General features: G+C 29.7%; 3 protein-coding genes across 3 annotated transcripts; 1 reads left to right on the plus strand and 2 right to left on the minus strand.

Annotated features, from left to right (window-relative positions):
* Positions 1-7,040: 7,040 nt before the first annotated feature.
* LOC133034658 (uncharacterized) lies at positions 7,041-8,530 on the minus strand. The gene is made up of 5 exons (XM_061109929.1): positions 8,087-8,530; positions 7,937-7,992; positions 7,736-7,852; positions 7,487-7,642; positions 7,041-7,377 (listed from the first exon to the last, which is right to left on the minus strand). The coding sequence occupies exons 1-5, from the start codon at positions 8,199-8,201 to the stop codon at positions 7,300-7,302; spliced, it is 522 nt and encodes a 173-aa protein (XP_060965912.1). The 5' UTR covers positions 8,202-8,530; the 3' UTR covers positions 7,041-7,299.
* A 1,295-nt stretch (positions 8,531-9,825) lies between these two features.
* LOC115718741 (uncharacterized oxidoreductase At4g09670) lies at positions 9,826-11,935 on the plus strand. Its single transcript, XM_030647566.2, has 2 exons — positions 9,826-10,428; positions 11,227-11,935. The coding sequence occupies exons 1-2, from the start codon at positions 9,847-9,849 to the stop codon at positions 11,845-11,847; spliced, it is 1,203 nt and encodes a 400-aa protein (XP_030503426.2). The 5' UTR covers positions 9,826-9,846; the 3' UTR covers positions 11,848-11,935.
* Positions 11,936-13,032: 1,097 nt separating this feature from the next.
* LOC115719794 (blue copper protein 1b-like) lies at positions 13,033-14,899 on the minus strand. Its single transcript, XM_030648983.2, has 2 exons — positions 14,715-14,899; positions 13,033-13,322 (listed from the first exon to the last, which is right to left on the minus strand). Exons 1-2 carry the CDS (start codon positions 14,881-14,883, stop codon positions 13,033-13,035), a joined length of 459 nt encoding a protein of 152 aa, XP_030504843.2. The 5' UTR covers positions 14,884-14,899.
* Between the last annotated feature and the right edge of the window lie 6,343 nt (positions 14,900-21,242).

The raw sequence follows: 21,242 nt of genomic DNA on the forward strand, positions 1-21,242 counted from the left end.
TAATTATGAAATCTGTTAATGTCTCTTTACAGTACCCACATGATAATCTTTAATTATACGTTACATATTCTCGATCTCATTTTTTAGTTTCTTTAATATAATTATTTTTATTTAATAAATTAGTATAATGTTTATTAATTAGCCTAACCAGATATGTAAATTATTTATATATATATATAAAGACAAAGTAATTTCCAAATTGAGAAACGTAACATTTTTGGACTCCTATTATTCCTGACATGCTGAGATAAAGCATTAAAAGTCACATTAATAGAAATATTTTATAGTCTTTTAATTAATAATTAGTACATATGGTCACTGATATATATAATATATATTTTAATTAATATTAATATTGACTCCTCTTACTCAAAGTTTACCTCTCTATACACTGCAATATTTCTTTGAAAGATGCCATCCCAAGAATAAAAGGTTGCTATAAATATATAAATATATATATTAACTACAAAATTAATTATATAATTATATTAATCATTTACATTATAAGTCGCACATGCACTGAATGCTAATGGGCATATATAAATATATAAATAAGAAAGTTATTAACAAATCTGTGTGCCAAAAAGTTGTGACAAATATATTATAACCATAAAATTTAGTGATCATTCATTGAACAATAACTATATTACAATATATATGTATAACTATAAATGTGACCTTATTTATATGGTGGGTAACAATTTGTCTTTTTAAAGTAGTGATTATAATTATTTATGAATTTATTATGTAGACATTTACAATTGACGCTAAAATATTCTCAAACTAAGATAGTTCATTGTATAACTGCAAAGTATATATCATTTGCCAAAACATGTGCGCCGTTGAATTCTTAGAACGAGAAACTATCCCCAAAAATTTAAATAATAAAATTATGATATCGCCAAACAACAATCCTTAATTAAAAAAGTTGTTAATTAGAATTATTGTAAAAGTTTAATTAGCTTATTTTTACTTGATGAGTAATAACTTTTGTAAGACCCCATTAATTAATTAACAAAATTGTTCTCATTACTTTTTACCATTAATATATTTTATTTATAATAAATAATGGAGTTAAATATAATTAAGAAAAGATTACCTATAGAGAAGTATCACTATAAATAATTGTATATGTAGAACTTTTTTAGATCACAATAATTTTTCAATGGTAGTGATTGAATAAATGGATGTGGCTTAATAAGGAATTTCTCATGTTTGGTAAGAATGACACTCCTTAATAATTAGGGTTTTACTTTCTAATTTGGTATTATATATATATTATTTTGATATATATTTATCTATATATAGATTATGGACAAAGAGAGGTACGACGATTAGTGGAAATGTTTAATTTAATGCCACTTGCAAATATATAAATTGAATATATAAATTGAATGAGTTCCTTTTTTTTTATAAAATTAATTGAATGATTAGTACATTAAAGTATTAATTAATTATATATTTATATATATACTATATAAATATTATCTTCACCTTTGTGTAATCGAATGGAGCCAAACTATTTTCCGCGCAACAAATTAAATGACCTCAACCTTTGTGAATTTAATTAATATGCTTTAATAAAGCAAAATAAATAAATAAATCAAAGAAAAAAAATATTAAACGGATTCCACCCAATTTAATTAAGATTTTTTTATTTTTATATTTTAAAGTAGTTTTTATTTTATATTTTTACGAAAATTAATATAGGGAATAACTTAAATTGTAACTAAAATCTAGATAGCAACCCATATAAAATGTATTAGAGAAACTAACAAAGTAATTCAAACCGTAAATTTTTAAAGAAAAATTAAAAAAAATAATATATAAAGTAATTTATTTTTAAGAATATTATTTATTAGAAAAAATTAAATAACTTGACTGATCCCCTTAAAAAGAAGAAGAATAAAATAAATAACTTGATTTAATATATATATATATATATATGCATAATATATTTATAGCATTGTATTGTAAATATTTTTGACATTGAAAATTAAAAAATTTACAGTAATGCAAATTCTATAGTTTTTATTCATAAAAATAATTAATTTAATTCACACATATTTATATAAGTAAATATAATTAATACTGAGTAATGCTAATGACAAATACTTATTGCACACATTTTATAGTGATGTGTATTTAATTTTTATCATAAATAATACATAAGAACTATATCATTTTCAGTTATATATATAGTTAAGATTAATTATATAGAAAATTGTATATAGATAGTGTGTAGGATGAGTGTATCACAATCATTATTCATTAATATTTTAAGAAACTCATATATATAATAGTATATACATATTAAATTATTATTAAAGGGAAATAGAGCTTGATTATTTCGTAAGAGGAAAGGAATGAGTGGTGTATTATTATTGGATCAGTTTATCTATTTTGTTGTTTGGAGAATTAAATTTAATAAAAAGGTTATTGTATTTTTAATATCTAAGTCTTCATTTAAATTATTTTTAATATGCTATATTAATTATAATTTTCATTGTGAATGATATATATATAGAGACATGTAAATTATATTAATGAAAATTGATCAGATGCTAATTAACAAAAGAAGAGATGTATAGTTAATTTAATTTCCTTCTGTGTAAATGAGTACTGGATCTTATGATCATAAATTTAATTATATATTAAATCAGAAATATTATTACTAATTTGTATATAATAGCATGTGAAATTGTGAATCGAGCTGTACTAATATACATAAATATATATAATTTTATAATTATAATAAGGGAATTAATAATGGCGTCCACATTAGAAAATGATTAGAGTGAATATATAGATATCCCGATCAGACGAAATATCATAATTGGAAATTGTGATTTGTGAGTTCAAAACTAATTTTAATATTAAAATTTGATTATACGAGGTTATCATAATATATTTAATAAATAATCTTCTAAATAAATATTTTGCAAGCTGTAAAGTGGTAGTAATATTAAAAATAACAATTTTCAATAATAATAATAATAATAATAATTAGTTTGTGTGTCATTTTCCAGCTGGTTTTAGTGAAAGCAACAGAAAATTTTAAAATTTCACGATTATAAATTATCTGAAAATAAAAAAATTTCAATGAAGCCACCCAACTATACAACATTCATCAATATATATGATTATGATTTATTTATTTGGAAAAAAAAAATGATTGTAATTTAGTTGTTGATTTGGCACATTGTATGAGAAATCTGAGTACATAATTAAGATTTAAGAAGAAGAAAAAAAAATCCATTAAATTTTCAATTTACCAGATTAAAATATGTGAATTTTTCTGTTCCTATATTTTATTTCGATCGGTATAATGTTACTTTTTAAATAAAATAACAACAATAATAGCAAAATAGTTAATAAGCAATCCCCTTTCAAAGTAAATAAAAAGAAAAATAAAATGGATAGTTACATAATATCAATTTTTGTAAAATTTGAATATTTTTTTTTATGTGTAAAGCTTTCTTTTTTATATTTTTACAGTATTTTATAAAAATATTAAAAAAAATTTACATAAAAATATAAAAAAAAAATAACATCAAAATAATATAAAAAATAATATATAAATAACAAAAAAATCAAAAATAAAATAATAAGAATACAACATAAAAATATACTAAAATACCATATTTTATGTAAATAAAATTTAAAAAACTGTAAAAAAAAAAAATTGAAAAATCCGTACAAACTTTACTTTTGTAATTTTATTGTTGTTTTTGTTTGTTTGTTTTTTTTTTTTTTCAAAAAAAATTATCCCAAAATAAAGATTATAATACTAGTTAGATACATTCATTTCTCATATCATGATTAGCTATTATGGTGATTTAGGGCCTGAAAGCCCAATCACTTTTAGTCCATAGAAACTAGAAAGGGGCCATTCTTGGACCTTGGGCCTACAACTTTTTCATCCATATACAATTCAACTATTACAACTTTATTAGAAGTTTAGACCAAACAAAAACAATCAATAACAAATAAAACCTATAATATTACATAGTATGTAAAATATTACAAAATTAACTTCATAAATATTATTTAGTTAAATAAGATACCATGTCATCGAACTACTAAAATTAGAAAAATATTATGCCTGAAAATGGTAATGGTGAATTTTGATAATTTAGTGAAAAAAGAAAAAAGGCATGAATCCAGCATATTTGTATTTTTTTTTTTGGCATTTTTAATTTTTTGTTATACCGATGGTTACTTCATTAAAAATTTGATTTTTATATCATTTTTTTTTTGGTAAGGTTATATCATGTAATTTAGATGCATTGCTATTTTTTGAGACTACAACACAAAGAAAAAGAATTTTTGAGGAAATTATATTATATATTTATTTTATTTTTTTACTTTTATTTAACCTTGAGTATATTTTAATAAAATATAATATAAAAGTATTTTTGATTAATAGATTAAAGCGAAGCTGCCTTGTTATCTCACATATACAAAAGGGATAATTTTATGGAATTTTAAATATTTTTACGATTTTTTTGATTTTATTTACATAAAATACGGTATTTTTATATTGAAATTTTGTTCATTTGTCGTTAATTTTTTATTATCTGTATGTTATTTTTTGTTATTATTTTGATTTTATTTTCATGTTACTTTTATGTTGTTTTCTTGTTGATTTTATTTTGTTTTCGTGTTATTTTTTGGAAAACGGTAAAAATGTAAAAAAAAAACAATCTTTGAACGTAAAAATGTAAATATTTTACAAAAAATAGTGTCTTATGTAATTATTCCTAAAAAAAAAAGGACTTGTTTTGGGTTAAGGCATATCAGATCACTGCCTAGAGCCCAAAAAATTAATTTATTTGCAAAAATATACACATATTTTCTTGGCATTTTTCGAAATTACAATATTTCTTCCGAGTTAGGGACCAAAAATTTAGTTAGAAATCTTGTGATAACATAGATATAATTAAGGGGATTTTTTTTTTTTTTTGTTAAGGTATAACTTTGTAAAAATATGGTCTTTTATCAACAAATTATTTTATGGGATAGTTTTAGAAAAGGGTTAATAAAATAGGGAAATTTACACCCACTACTGTTTTTTCCCAATTTATTACATTTTTACTGTTGCACGGAAAATACAACCTTTTTACTGTTCTTTTTTTTGGCAGTTTACTGCCTTTAAAACTTTAGCTTATTTATTTTTTTTTTTTATTTTAAGTGATAAAAAAATGATGTGACTGGTAATTGTCACATTTGTGGCAGCTTTTTTTTTTTTTTTTTCTTTTAATTCAATTTAATCATCATATTAATACAATTACTCTCTTTCACACCACGTTTTTATACCTACTATCCCATTTAATTATTCATCTTCTTCTTCTTATGTTCTTCTTCTTCTTCTTTTTTTTTTTTAAAAAAAAAACACATCCAGTTATTGTCTTAGGGTCAAATTTTTTGTGGTTATTCTCTCTTCTTATGTGTTTACTAATCTCTCTACTATTCACCTTCTTCTTCTTCTTTTTTTTCTTTTTTTTTCCCAAATCTATAATATTACCCAAATAAAAGCTATGTTTTTATGGCTGAGATGATGAGGGGAAGGAAGACCATGAAGGTGATAGTTCTTAGTTCTTCTTCTTCATCTTCTTTTCTTTTCTTCTTCTTTTTTTTTTTAATTTTTTGAAGTTCTTAGTTATGTTTTTTTTTAAAATATAAGATTTAGTGTGGTTTTTTTTTGTTCTAATTTTCTAGAACTTTTCTTGCAAATATAGTGCATTTAGTATTGAGGATGTGCACAACATAGTTAATTTTTGATCATTTTTTTATTGTTTTTTTTTGTTTTAGTATTGTTTTAGTATTGTTTTACTGTTGTTTTTCATGATTTATTTATTTGAATCAATAGGTATTTTCTGGGTGTTCTCGTGTTGTTGTGATGGTTATGTCTGTGAGTGTGGAAGATGGAGGTGTGTGTTTCTTTTATATTTTTCTAAGTAGTTATATTTGCTTCATTTGTTTTTGTGTTGTTTCAGTGTTGTTTTAGTAGTTTTTTTTTATAATTTTCTAGGAATAGACTTGCAAATATAGTTGATTTTGCATCTGGTGTTGAGGTTGTGCAGCAGATTGTTTGTTTTTTTTAATCATTTTTTTCTTTTGTTTTGTTTGATTGTTTTAGTGTTGTTTTACTGTTGTTTTACTGTTGTTTTGCCATGATTATTTATTGACGTCGATTTTACTGCTTTTGTTTATTCTTGCCGGTTTTAATGGTTTTTTCTTGGTGATTTCCGTCTCCGGCGTCTCCCCACACACGAAGAAGGTTGTTTCCCCACACACACAGTATAAATGAAATGATGTTGGGCTTGGGCAGTACAAAAGTAATGAAATTGGGCTTGGGCAGTACAAAAGTTGTTTTTGCCGTGTCCCAGTAAAAATGTAAAGTTTTGGTCAAAAAGCAGTATTTTTGTAAAATTCCCATAAAATATGAGAAGAATAATACAAGGTAACTGATTAATTAATTTTATCTATTTTTTTTTCTCATATTTTTCTAATTTTTTCTTTAATTTTTTAATTAAATAATTCTTTTGCAGAGATAGTACAAAAAATAATAAAATTTGTAATTTCATCACGATATAGTGATAATTTAATAATGTACTTCTAGTCACAATTTCTTTATTTTTTCTATATTAAATGTAAGGTTATTTATAGTGACATATATATTTCCTAAAACATACAAATTAAATAAGGTGTTCCCTATATCATTAAAAAGAAATTCTTACATTATTTCAAAATAAGTAAAATTATTTCATATAGTATTATAGTGATAATTTAATGTGTTTACTTAAATATCTAAAATCTACATAATAATTGATATATATTTTACAAAGATATAGAATATTTTTTTTTTTAGTAAAAATAAAAAATGTACAATACCAAAATAGCAAGTAAATTATTAATTTTAATTATTATGATTATAGTTATTTTTGTACCGTATTTTTTTGGGAGGTCAAATAATATTTTTCTGATTTTTGACAAAATATACATTAATTGAGATATAACAATACAAGGTTGTGTTCTTATTCAATCTTTGTCAAATTACTCGAAGATATATAGATTCATTTCATTCCTACAAATATTTTGACAAAGAATTCTTGGATTGAATCAATAAACAAAAGCTGTAGACTCAAAAATTGATTACAAAAAATGGCATTATACTAAACTGCCAAACAATTCAACTAATTACTCTCAGTTCACAACTATAATAACTAACTTTGTTCAAAAACAATAAAATAATAAATAATTCCAAGAAACTAGGACATAAATGTTTCATGTGAATTAATGTTGGGATCTTGGTACTGATGTTGTGGACGATGATGATGTTGCTGTTGGTGAATTGTAATTTGCAACCGTTATCTAATACATCAAAAATTAAAAAAAAAATCATTATTAATTAATAATTATGATGAACAAAAGAAAACAAGAAAATTAATTTAAATTTAAATAAGAATAATGTGATGATGACCTTAACAGGAGTAGAAGCTAGTAATTCTCGTACAACACCATGATAAACATTAATGTAGGTAATTTGTTCAAACAAATTAACTTCGAATTTTACATCTTCTTCATCATGATCAAATTTCCTTTCACAACGTTTTATTGTTTCAATATGATAAAAACTCTGCAAAAATTATTTAACCAAATTCAAAATAAAAACAAGAAAAGTTATAAAGAAAAAAAGAAAGAACTAAATATCTAAATATATATAATATACCTCTTGGAAAACCATAGAAGGATCATCAAATGATGCAAATGATACTGTGCCTGTAATAGAAAGAATATCCAATGATCCTGAACTTTTAACCCATTCTCTTACTTTGCTCACAACATCCTAAAATTAATTAATATTAATTAATTAGAAACAAGAAACTTGATTATTATTTAATTATTATGTAATTAATTAATTAATTATTACCTGACCCACATCTACATTTATCTCATGAGGTGTGACATTAGGAGTAGGTCTTCTTGCTTGTTCTATAGTAATTAATTAACAAAGAAATTAATAATAATTTTGTTGAAACATGTATAATTAATTAATAAAGATTTGTATATGAATGCATACTTTTGTTTGGTGGTGGTGGCTTAATATTATTGGGTCTAGGCCTCTTCAACATGGTCACAGCTTCTTCTTTTTGTTGCTCTTTTTCTTTGTGTTTCTGTAATTGGTCTTCATCCATTCTCTCTCTCTCTCTCTCTTAATTTTGTTATTATATGACCACCATGACTCTCTTGTATGTATTTATATACTTGTAATTCTAATTAAATATATTTATAAGAGCATTAAATTCAGTCTGCCTATTCCTCCTATTCTTCAAATAGGGTGGGACAAAAATTCCATAATTGGGTGCTGAGCATTGGACTGTGCCAAATGTTAATTATATCAAAGTAAATGTTGACGCTGCTCTCTTTGATGGTGGTAACATATATGGATGCGGGTTAGTGGCAAGAGACCATCACGGTATGCTAATAGAGGGGAAGATGGCGCTCTTTTCTGGTTCGGTTGCACCCGAGGTAGCTGAATCCATTGGCATTCGTGAAGCGTTAAGTTGGATTAAGAGTCATAATTGGCAACATGTTACACTCGAAACGGATTGTTTAACGGTGGTCCAAGCGATAAGAAGCGAGGTGAATATGATTTCAATGTTTGGCCAAGTTATCCAAGAGTGTAAAAAACTGTTGTTAGAATTGAAAACTATTTCTGTGTTATTTGTGAAACGATCAGCAAATATGGTAGCTCATAACTGTGCTAGAGCTTCTATATTTTTTCCTGGTTGTATCTTCGATATGGAGTCTGTTCCATTCGACTTGCTACCTTCTTTGGTAGCGGATTTTAATGGTTAATAAAGATGCATTTTCCATTCAAAAAAAAAGTATACATTAAAAATTTAAATATATAAAAGAATGAAGAAATATTTTACAAATACACAAAAATAATAAAAATTATAAATATACGATTTTATGAAATTTTAAATTTTCTTACAGTTTTTAAAATTTTATTTATAGAAAATATAATCTTTTGATGTTTTCATATTATTTTTATAATATATTCTTGTTATTTTGTTGACGGTTTTTTGATATTATATATTTATAATTTAAATGTTTCTTTAATAGTTACTTTTATATAGCAAAGCGAGTGTTAATAGTGTAGTTACGTACGTTGTACAATAGTTGAATACTTAATTTACGAGGTTAAATGAATTTGCTGCAACAATTTCTATCTCTAAGCGGTAGATGAAAGTGAATATAGGTGTACTTCTTAAATGCTGTAATCTTTTTAATTTAATTTTATTTTTAGTTTTTTTGTCAAATGATTTGGAAATTAGGTGGCAGATTATTTTGACTAGTTTTTTTTATTATAATCCTAGTTGTGTCTCCAAGGAAGATATTCCGATTGGATTGTAGACTATTATTTTAGTTAATTGTTATTAATAAAATTACATAATTTATTCAAAAAAAATTATAATTTTTTTATATATTTAATTTTTTTTGATTATTTAGGATTTTCGTTTCCAAGTATTATTATGCCCCTAAACTTTTTATGTCACACATGATAAAAAAAATGATAATATGTCTATTTAATCAGTTGTCATATTAATACTATATCAATGCCACTTCTATAATGAATTTGAAAAAAAATAATTTAATTTTTTAATTTAATTTTACGTAATTTTTTTAATTATTAATTTTTAATTTAATTAATAATTTTTAAAAATACATATTTTTTTTCAATAATAAATTATACGGGTGTCACTAATACCATAATTTTTATATATATGTTAATTAGCCTTATTGTACGTATGTTATATAGTTATAGATAGATAAATGGCAGCCAATGAGTCCACACATCATTTTATCACTCTATTACCAAACACCATTCACTCACTCACTCACTCCATAGCATTAATGGCTGATCATCAAGCTCCGCTCAGCTCAAACAATCCAATTCGTTTCGGAATCATTGGATGCGCCGACATAGCTCGAAAACTAGCTCGAGCCATGTCCCTCGGGCCGGGCGTCACCCTCTACGCCATCGGTAGCCGTTCGATCGACAAAGCAGAGAAATTCGCGTCGCTGATTGGAGTTTCGGGAACTGATCATGAGATAATAAAGCTTTATGGGAGCTACGATCAAGTGTTGGAAGACCCATGCGTAGATGCCGTGTACCTTCCCCTGCCTACTAGTCTCCACATCCAGTGGGCAGTGAAGGCAGCTAATAAGAAGAAGCACGTGCTGTTGGAGAAGCCGGCTGCTCTTAATGTCGCTGAGCTTGATCAGATTTTGGAGGCATGCCGATCCAACGGTGTACAATTCATGGACGGTACCATGTGGCTGCATCATCCTAGGACGATCAAGATGAAAGACTTGATCTCTCATTCCAATAAAACTTTTGGCCAAATTAATTTCGTAAGTTTGTTAATAATTAATAAAATGTATATTGGGATTATTTTGAAAATTTATATTAAGTAGTTAGTAAATAATTTTAACAATTTTATTATCTCAAAATAGACTATAAATTCTGAAAATTTGATTAATTTCATTGTAGAGATCTATTTGTTTATCAACAATTTGAGTTTATCTAATTGTTATGCTTAACTAATTAATTACCCACATTGTAGCAAAAAAAAATGTATATGTATTTTAACTAGTTATATTTATAATAAAAGATGATATTTATAGACATAATAATAATTTTGGTGTAACGATTAAGTTAGGTGCTCCTTATATTTACTACATTTAGAGAGCTTCCTGTCAATTCTCTATTATAAAGACCTATTTTTTGTAGGGTTGAAACTTTTTTTTCTTTTTTCAAATTTCACTTTTTATTTTAACTAATGTGTTTAGAGAGCATGGTCAGAGATGTTTTAAGACACTATTAGTACTTAAAACCATCTAAAAAAAAGTGTCTTACAACTAATTATTGATATTTCAATAACAATATGACGTGTTAGAAAATATTAAACACCATTAGTACTTTTAAGCATTTTTCATGATTAAATATAGAAATCACATCACTTATATCACTTTTAGTTATGTAGTTAAGGTTAATTATACAACATTAAGTGTAGATAGTGTGTATGTAGTTTGAGTGTGTTACAATTATTATTGGTATCAAATTAATCAACAACATGCCAAACCAAAAACTAAGAGATAATTCAATGTATATGAGATGAGCTAATTGTTTTTGTTTGCCATTGTTGGAAGATTTACAGCACATCCACAATGTCAGTAAGCCCAGAATTTTCGGAGAGCAACATAAGGGTAAAACCCGACTTAGACGGTCTCGGCGCGCTTGGGGACTTGGGGTGGTACTGCATTGGAGCCCTTTTATGGGCAAAGGACTACCAATTGCCAACCACAGTACAAGCTCAGGACGTTACAACAAACTGCACCGGAGTCATCTTGTCCTTTACAGCAGCATTTCATTGGGACATTTCATCGAACAACACGGCTGCAACAATTCACTGCTCTTTTTTCTCCAACACTTCAATGGACCTGACTATATCTGGTTCTAATGCTACAATTCACACCAATGACTTCATAATCCCATACCAAGAAGACTCTGCTTCTTTTGAGTTAAGTTGTGGTGCCATGTTTGTGGATCTCCACATTGGGTGGAATGCAGTGCCTGAGGAAGTGAGTGTGGATTGTGAATTACCCCAAGAGGCTTTGATGGTTGAAGAGTTTTCTAGGCTTGTTCGTGGTGTTGTGTATGATGGGGTTCAGCCAAATTGTAAATGGCCTGAGATTAGTAGAAAGACACAGTTGGTATTGGATGGAGTTAAAAGATCCATTGATAGTGGTTGCAAGCTTGTCCAGTTGTGAGAAATATCAAATGTTATCAAGTTACAATTTATAAATGGCTAACCATACACTTTAGCCTTACTCATATCATATTATGTTGTTTCTTTTTACTTAGGGGTGTTTGTTATAAAAATTAGTATTTAGATGAGAATTTAAATTGAATTCTATGTTTTTATTGTAATTTTGTAGGTGAGAATATGGTGGGCCCCGCGATATTTTAGTGGGTAATATTAATAAATAATTACATAAAATATTATCTTTTTTTTAATAAAATTTTTATATTTTTACATTTTAAAGATTTTTTTAAAAATATTTTTAGGGTGTTTTATAACAACTAAAAAAAAATTACGAAAATAATATCCAAACAATAATAAATAAAAATAAAATACAGATAATAAAATATCAACCGCAAATTAAAAAAGCCATAATATAAAATATATTAAACGATTTTATTTTTTGTAAATAAAATCATAAAAATTATAAAAATATTTAAATTTCATAAAACTGTATTTTTATTATTTTTGTGTATTTGCAAAATAATTCTTAATGTCAACCTTTGTGTACATTAGTGGACACTTTAAATTAAAGTGCCAAGGATGTGTAATTTAATATCTGATTTCACATATTTTAATTTAATAAATAATATAAAAAAACTGTTAAATATTCACAATGAAAAATACTAGTATGATGTTGAACACCTTAAAGTGTCTAATAACAATACTTGTATACATAGCTTATCCTAACCCTTAGTATTGGTTTGAGTCCAGGATCCTAGGTTGGGGTTCGGGGTTCAAGTCCGAGATCTTGGCCGGGGTCCGAGGTCCGAAATTTATGTTCGGGTCTGTCAGTATAACATTTGTAATAGATATGTTTTGTATCATTATTTTAATTAGTTTTTTTTTTTTTTAACTAGAAAAGAAAATATTTTTCGATAAAATGTTTTATGAAACTATTTTTACTTTATAATTTTTTAATACATTGTAAAGTGAGATGAAATTCTTATAACTTGCACACAGATAGGTTTCCAAACTCAGTAGATTACAACTAAATAAACATGAGGGTTGTGGTTATAACTGGAATCAAAATACTTAAAACAGTAACAAATAATTATATAATCATGAAAAATGATTAATTTATTGGATAAAACATATTAACTAATTAATTATAATTAAATCGCTTGGTTTAATTAGGTGTGTAGTAAATTAATTAGTCTTGGTTTTGATCAGATACATCATCACTAAGAAGTGGTGAAGGAGCTGGAGATGGGGAAGGTAAGGGAGACCATGGATTGGGAGCCACAACAATGCCAAGCTTTTGGTTTCCTACTGCACAGTGTTGAGCAACACCACACAAGTACCATTTTTTCCCTCGACTTTCTAATGCCACCACGTCGTTTCCGCTCGTTAACGGCACTGCTCCAACTGGTGCTGTGCATTGTCTGAAGTCTGCCCCATTTACTTTGAACACATTATGAACTCCTGCTGGATACGTAAATACTGCAAAGGAAAAAGGAAAACGAAAAACGTTTATGTCAATTTTGACAGTGAACATATTTCGAATTGTATCATTGTGTTGTGTCGTGAATTGTCATCTTTAATATTTTTGATGCATATAGTGTACATAATGTATCATTATGTATTCATATTATTATTTATAAGTATTTTTTTAAGAATAATTAGCTTTTTTAGTCCCTGTACTTATGACACTATACTATGATGCCCCTTAATTTATAAGTGTAGTTAAAAATACCCCTAAAATATATCAGTTGGAATAGTATAATCCTTCTATCTAATTCTGTTAAAATTGACTAAAGTTGACTGTTAAATTAATAATATGGCATTATACATAGATAGTAGTTGAAAAATTATATACCATTAGGAAAATAAATTACAAGTCATAAAAATTACAATCACAGGAAAAAAAAATGAAAAATAACATCCAAAAAAATAGAATATCATTACCTTAATTTTCCAAAAATCCCATGTTCTTTCTAGTGATATCCATCTCTTCAAATACTGTAGAATCCTAATTTTACACCTTTTTCTAATTTGAACTGCTAAAAAACGATTGGAATTATTTTAATAAAATTATTTATATTAAATTTTTTTAAAAGGTTATGAAATTATTTTTTAATCATCTTTCATTGTCAGTTATTATGCCACCTCATAGTCAATTTTCCTTCTAAAAAGAGATGAAATTACTACTCTATCCTTTGTTATAATACCACATCATCAATACAAACGGTATTTTTAAACAAAATAAACAGAAGGACTAAATGTATGCATATAAAATTATACAAGGACTATTTGTAACAAGCTGAATAGATTAAGGGGCATAATAGTATAGTGTCATAAGTACAGGGAGTAAAAAAGATAATTATTCTTTTTTTTAAGATAGTCACGGCCGGCTCGTCCTAAGTGTATAAGCGGGTTAGGTTTGGGTCAGCACCCACTTATTTTAGAGGCTTAAAGAAAAAGAAACTTACAAAAATATTAAAATTTGGGTTAACTTTTACAAAAATACTATCACACGAAAATCTTTTAAAAAATATCGTGTATTTAGAAAACAATAGTGGAACACAAAACCGAACAATTAAAAACAACAGTCGAACAACTGAAAAACAACCGTAAAATAACAGTCAAAACTTAATACAGTACACAGTATAAAATTTACATAGTAATTTTGAAAAAAATTCCGCCCACAGTATAAAAGTAAAAAAATTAGAAATTTCAGTATATGGTCTAATTATCTAAAAAAAATAACTTTTAAAAAAATATACATATATTTTCTTAATAATATTTTAAAAATACTATTTATCTTTAGAGTGAAGACCAAATATTTTTTTGCCTACTCATTTTAACTCAGGATCGCCCTTAGTGGTTAATTACCTAGTCTGTCACCAACACGAAAAGACTTATCCTGAGCCCAAGCTTGGTAATCGAAGTTAATAGTCCAGCCTGAATCATCACCAACAACGTAATCAACGGCTGAAGTTGAAGCAACCAACAACATAATAGTTGTGACACCAACATACACTATTTCCTTAAACGAGGCCATAATTATGTAATATTAGTGAATTAATTCACAATAATTAAGTTGAAATGTTATGTTATTTATATATGCACTTTGGGTACTTATTGAGTGGTACTTGGCCTGCGTGCTTTGCCGAATCACATATACAATATAATATAGTCCCCATTGGAATTCACTATTATTTTGAACTTATTATTATTAAGTTTAATTAAATTATGATTTATTTAGATTATATATAATTATATTTGATTACTATTTCCAATATTAATTTGTTGGATTTACATATGATATGAGAATTATAATAATTTCCATGAAACTTCTTGGTCGACCACAAAAGTGATCAGCTCTCTCTCCTTATCTGAATGATATACAATATGTACAAAACAGAGAAAACAGAGGACTTTGAAGTCCTCACAAATATGCTGAAACCAAGCTATATCATCTTTAACTAACCCCCCATAATTTAATCTATACAAAAGTATAATTTTAAGTAACTTTTCTGATCTCAACTCAATATGCACATATTTTACTCTCCAAGAAGCTGATAAATGACAGCACTCAAAATTGATATACAAATCAAAAAGCTTTTATACCATACATTAAAACATAATGAAAAAATTGCGGTATAAGTATCCTAAAATTTATATTTGATGTAGATAAGTTTTTAACCTCAAAATTGATGGTAATAGTCTCCATGGTTCCTTTTCTCGTAAGTCTGTTAATTCATTATTTTAACTGATATGTTAAATACTAATAACATGTCACATGTCAATTTTTTATTAGTCTAGATCATAATTTTGATAGAAAATAATTTAAAATAAAAAAAAACTAAAAAAATTTATTTTAATATTATAAAATTAACTATTCATCTTTCAAAAAAAAAAAAAAATTAACTATTCATTTTTTCTTTATTCTTTTCTTTTTCTTCTTTCTCTTCTTCACACATCCCCAGCCACACTCGGATCTCAAACACGAAACACCTTCATAGTCGCGCAATGGTCCTCTCTCTCTCCCTGCTCCCTTTCTTTCACTTGTCGGTGCCCTACCCTCCTTCGACAACTGGTGGTTCTTGACTGTTCGTGTTCGACGGGGGTGGAGATCTGGATAATGGATGACTGTGAAGGAGCTCCATTTTTAAGTATATGTATCTCTTTTTCTTAGTTTTATATTTGTCCTTTTTTTAAAAAAGTGTAATGGAGAGCCAGTGTCTGGTGGTGTTCCGATTAGATCCAACTGGTTCTCTCTTCCATTTATTCTCATCTATGTATATATACATATTTATTTTTATATATGTTGGATTTTTTTTTGGGTCAAAACAATGTTAGTGATTTGTGTAAATTAGATTTGATTTGATTAGCGGGTGCAGTAGATAAGATTTTGTTTGGTTTTTTGGTTGTCTTCGACATCGAAGGTAGACGACGACCGTAGCTGAGAATAGGGTGGTGAGGCTCGATGTGGTTGGGGATGGAGGTGGGGTGTGTTGGATTGAGAGAGAGAAACAGAATGAACTCTATTCATTAATGGAGCCAATGGCTCAGTATATATACAGTGCGAGAAAGGAAGGAAAGAGCAACAGAAAATAACTAATTACAGTTATACATAACTATATACAGCTGTAACAGAAATAACAAGCAACTAAACACACCTAACTAACACCAGTACTAACACCCCCTCAAACTTAGTGTGGATAAAGACACCAGACTAAGTTTAGACCTAAGCAGATGAAACCGTGTAGAGGACAAGGCCTTTGTGAGGATGTCAGCTATTTGATCACAGGCCGGTGTGTGTCGAACAAAAAGTTGTTTGTTGGCTACTCTTTCTCGAACGAAACAGAGGTCCAATTCAATATATTTTGTTCTGGCATGGAGAATGGGGTTGGCTGCCATCAAGACTGTGCTTTGATTATCACACCACATAGTTGGTGGTTGTGATAATTGGACCCCAATCTCAGAAAGTAAAGCTTGAACCGAGATAACCTTTGCTGTAGTTTGTGCCAAACTTCGATACTCGGCTTCTATACTGGACCTAGAAACAGTTTGTTGTTTCTTGGAGGACCAGGAGACAACATTGGGACCGAGATAGACACAAAAACCTGAAGTTGAGCGCCTGTCATCTGGGCCTGAAGCCCAATCGGCATCACAAAAACCAATTGAATTGAGTGATGCAGAGGGTTTCATGTGCAGACAATTTCTCACCCCCTATTTTCTAGTGTGATTCTAGAGGTGTTTGCATGAGCTGAGACACTCTATTGAGAGCATATGATATCTCTGGCCTGGTGATAGTGGCATAATACAAAGCACCCACAATGCTTCTGTAGTAAGTTGGATCAACAAAGGGATCACTGCCTTGTGCAGACAATTTCTCACCCCCTGTCATAGGTGTTGGTAAAGGATTAACATTGTCCATCTTAGTTTTGGTAAGCAAGTCCATAATGTACTTCTTTTGAGACAAGTGCTGCTCCTCTGTGGTGTGAGACACTTGAATACCAAGGAAATAATTGATGGAGCCCAAGTCTTTTAATGCAAACATGTGATTGAGACTGGAGATGAGATCTGTAACAGCAGTTTGAGAACTACCAGTCACCAAAATACCGTCTACATAGACCAGAAGAAAGGTTGTGTGAGAAGTCGTGTGTCTATGGAAGAGAGAATTGTTAGCTTTAGCACAAGAGAAACCAAAGGAGTGTAAGGCATCTTTAAGCTTGTTAAACCAAGCCCCAGGAGCTTGTTTCAGTCCATAAATGGCTTTGGTTAATTTGCAGACTAGATGGGGAGCTTCTGGATCAACAAAACCCGGAGGTTGAGCCATAAACACCTCTTCTTGTAGCTCCCCATTTAGAAAGGCACTATTTACATCTAGTTGTCTGATAGACTAGTTGTAAGATAATGCAATTGTAAGAGCAATTTTAACTGTGGCAGTCTTCACAACTGGACTATAAGTCTCTGTAAAGTCAAATCCACATTGTTGGAGGAACCCTTTGGCCACTAACCTTGCTTTGTATTGAGTGACACTTCCCTCTGCATTTTTCTTCTCTTTGTAAACCCACTTACAAACGATTGCTTTTCTTCCAAGAGGTAAGGGAACCTTGACCCAATGTTTCTTTTGTGTAAGCAGTTAGAGTTCAGTTTGCATAGCAGCAAACCACTTGGGATCTTTGAGTGCTGTAGCTAAGGTGAGTGGTTCCTTGGTTGCTACTAAAACTTTAGGCTTGGACACCCCTGCCTTAACCCTTGTTACCATAGGGTGTTTATTTTGAGGAGCAGTAGGGGCTGGTGTAGGTGATTCAGCAGCAGGTGCTGTGACAGGGGTAGTTTCTGAAGCTTCAGAACTTGGTTCTGGTATGGAGTTGGAGCTAGAGATGGGAGATTGAGGATTAATGGTGGGGAGAGTGGGAGTGGAAGATGGTGAAGTGGGAGGAACATGGGTGGAGAGGCTAATAGCTAGGGACATTAGCAGATGTATTAGAGGTAGGGACATGTGGAGTGGTGTGAGGGGAAAACAGAGTAGAATATGGAAAATGATGTTCATTAAAAATGACATCTCTAGAGATGTATATTTTACCTGTTTGGGAAAGGCACTTATACCTTTTGTGTTTTAGACTGTATCCTAAAAACACACACTGAACTGACCTGAATTCCAACTTATTTTTCTTCTAGGGCCTTGTGTTAGGGTAGCAAGCACACCCAAACACTTTGAGTTGGCTGTAGTCAGGATCTTTATGAAAAAAAGCCTTGAATGGGGTAGAGTTCTTAAGAACAGAAGTTGGGAGTTGATTTATGATATAAGCAGAGGCTCTAACAACCTTATCCCAAAAGGATAGGGGCATAGAAGCCTGAGCAAGAAGTGTAAGGACTGACTCGACTAAATGTCTGTGTTTTCGTTCAGCAACACCATTTTGTTGGTGTGTTGTAGGGCATGAGACTTTGTGAGCTATACCATGAGTCAACAAGTAAGGTTCAAGGGCTTGGTATTCACCGCCCTAGTCAGATTGAAGGGCTTTAATAGAAAATTCAAACTGTTTTTCCACTTGAATTTTGAAATTAATGAAAGTGGGAAGTGCCTTAGACTTTGTTTTGAGTAAAAATACCCAAGTATATTGGCTATAGGCATCAATGAAATGAACATAATACCTATAGCCAGATGAGGAAAATTCTGGGGAAGGACCCCAGAGATCACTGTGTATTAGCTCAAGTGGTTTTGTGTACACGGTTTAGGAGCTAGGGAAAGGAAATTTGTGCATCTTACCTTTGGAGCAAGCATCACAAGAGTCATTGACAATTTTATTAGAATTGGAAATATTACAAAGAGACATTACATGTTGGACAGTTCTAGCAGCAGATGTGCTAGTTTCTTGTGCCACAAAGAAAAATTAGAACATTGATCATCATTACAGTTGCTCTTTTGAGCATTATTTACAGAGTAGGAGACAGTTGGTAGGACAGACTGACTGGTGGAAGTGCCTTGAAATTGCATCTGTGAAGAAGGAATGACATAGAGGCCATGTTTAAGATGTCCCTCCATCAACACTACCGTGGAATCTTGATCTTCGACAAAGCAATGATTAGGATAGAATTCAAAAAAGGCATTGTTATCAAATGCAAATTGTGAGACACTAATAAGATTTTTGGTGATTTGAGGGACATGAAGAAGTTGATTTAGAACTAAAGTCTAGGAAGTGTAGGGTGTGTGGAAAAAGGTCTTACCAACATTTTGGATCTACAGACCTACACCATCGCCCATATGTATCTGATCTGTTCCAAAATAAGGCTCCTCATGAGTGAAATTAGTAGCATTGGCAGTACAGTGGCTTGTGGCACCTGAATCAGGGTACCACGAAGCATCTGCAACTGTGTCAGCAGTTGCTAAATTAGCAGAAAAATGTTACACATTAGCTGCTCTACTCCTGGAAAATCCATGTTAAATCGTTGATAGCAGCAAGAAGCAATGTGCCCTGGTTTGGAGCATAGTTGACAAACAATTCGAGATCCAGGGGCACCATTGGAGTAGGTGTTGGGAGCAGATTGGCCTAGTAGAGAAGCAGAGACTCCACGACCTTAAGGTGTGGACATTAAGTTAGATAGAGAGCCACCAACAACACGAGGTGGGACAACATAGGGATTCCAAGATCCTCGTCCTCTTCCATTTAAGGCAGAGGAAGGAGCAAGACTGAACCTGTTATCTGCATTGGAATAAGAATAACCAGATCCACGACCTCTAGATGGTCGATTAGTGGCAAGATTAATAGAGTCAAGCTCTTTGTGGTGACTATCCATTCGACGCTCTTGTGAGAGCAAGAGAGATTAGATTTCAGCTATGGTGTATGGTTGATTCTGTGAATTAACAGATATGATGGAAGTGTCATATTCAGTAGGCAATCCTTTAAAGGTTGCAGATATATGTTCTTTAACAGAAACATGATGACCAACAAATTCAAGTCGATCAACGACAGTTTTGATTTTGAGCAAGTAATCATTAACAGAAAGAGAACCTTTCTTGATTGTAGATAACTGATTAGTGAACTGGTCAATTTTTTGCAAAGGTTTTAGTGGAGAAATATACCTCAAGTGTTTTCCAGACTTGAGCAGATGTCTCATTGCCAACAACACGAGTCAAGACGCCTTCTATCATGGAAGAAAGAAGCCATGAGTAGAGAAGCTGGTTTTGCTGCTCTCATTGGAGATACAGAGGGTTGATTCGTCGAGCATGTTGATCCAGTTTAGTTAGAAACTTTGGTGGTGTGGAGGAGCAGTTTCACCGGAGATGTAATCGACGAGTTGATGGCCACGAATCACTGACAAAACTTGAGGATGCCAGAGTAAGAAATTGTTGTTGTCAAGCTTGATAGAGTGTTAGTGGGAGAACACCACTGGTTGAAACGGATGAGCCCGCAACTCCTGGAACGTCGGACGTGGTCGGAGAAGATGAAGGAGTCGTCATTGATCAAGAAGCAAACGATTGAGAATAACAGATTTGAGCTGAAAACGAATCTGAGAAGAGAGAAAACCGATCGCAGAAGCGAAAAAAAACGAGGCTACTCTGATACCATGTTGGATTGAGAGAGAGAAACAGAATGAAATGAATAGAATGAACTCTGTTCATTAATGGAGCCAATGGCTCAGTATATATACAGTGCGAGAAAGGAAGGAAAGAGCAACAGAAAATAACTAATTACAATTATAAATAACTATATACAGCTGTAACAGAAATAACAAACAACTAAACACACCTAACTAACACCAGTACTAAGGGTCATGGCTGAGGTGGGTGAAGAAGACGATGAAGAAAAAAAAAAATTTTAAATATTTTTTTAGTTTTTTATTTTAAAATTTTTAAAAAATTATGATCTGGACCAATAAAAAATTGACACGACATGTTATTAGTAT

This window comes from Cannabis sativa, chromosome 2 (genome assembly GCF_029168945.1).
Source record: "Cannabis sativa cultivar Pink pepper isolate KNU-18-1 chromosome 2, ASM2916894v1, whole genome shotgun sequence".
Classification (NCBI taxonomy): domain Eukaryota; kingdom Viridiplantae; phylum Streptophyta; class Magnoliopsida; order Rosales; family Cannabaceae; genus Cannabis; species Cannabis sativa.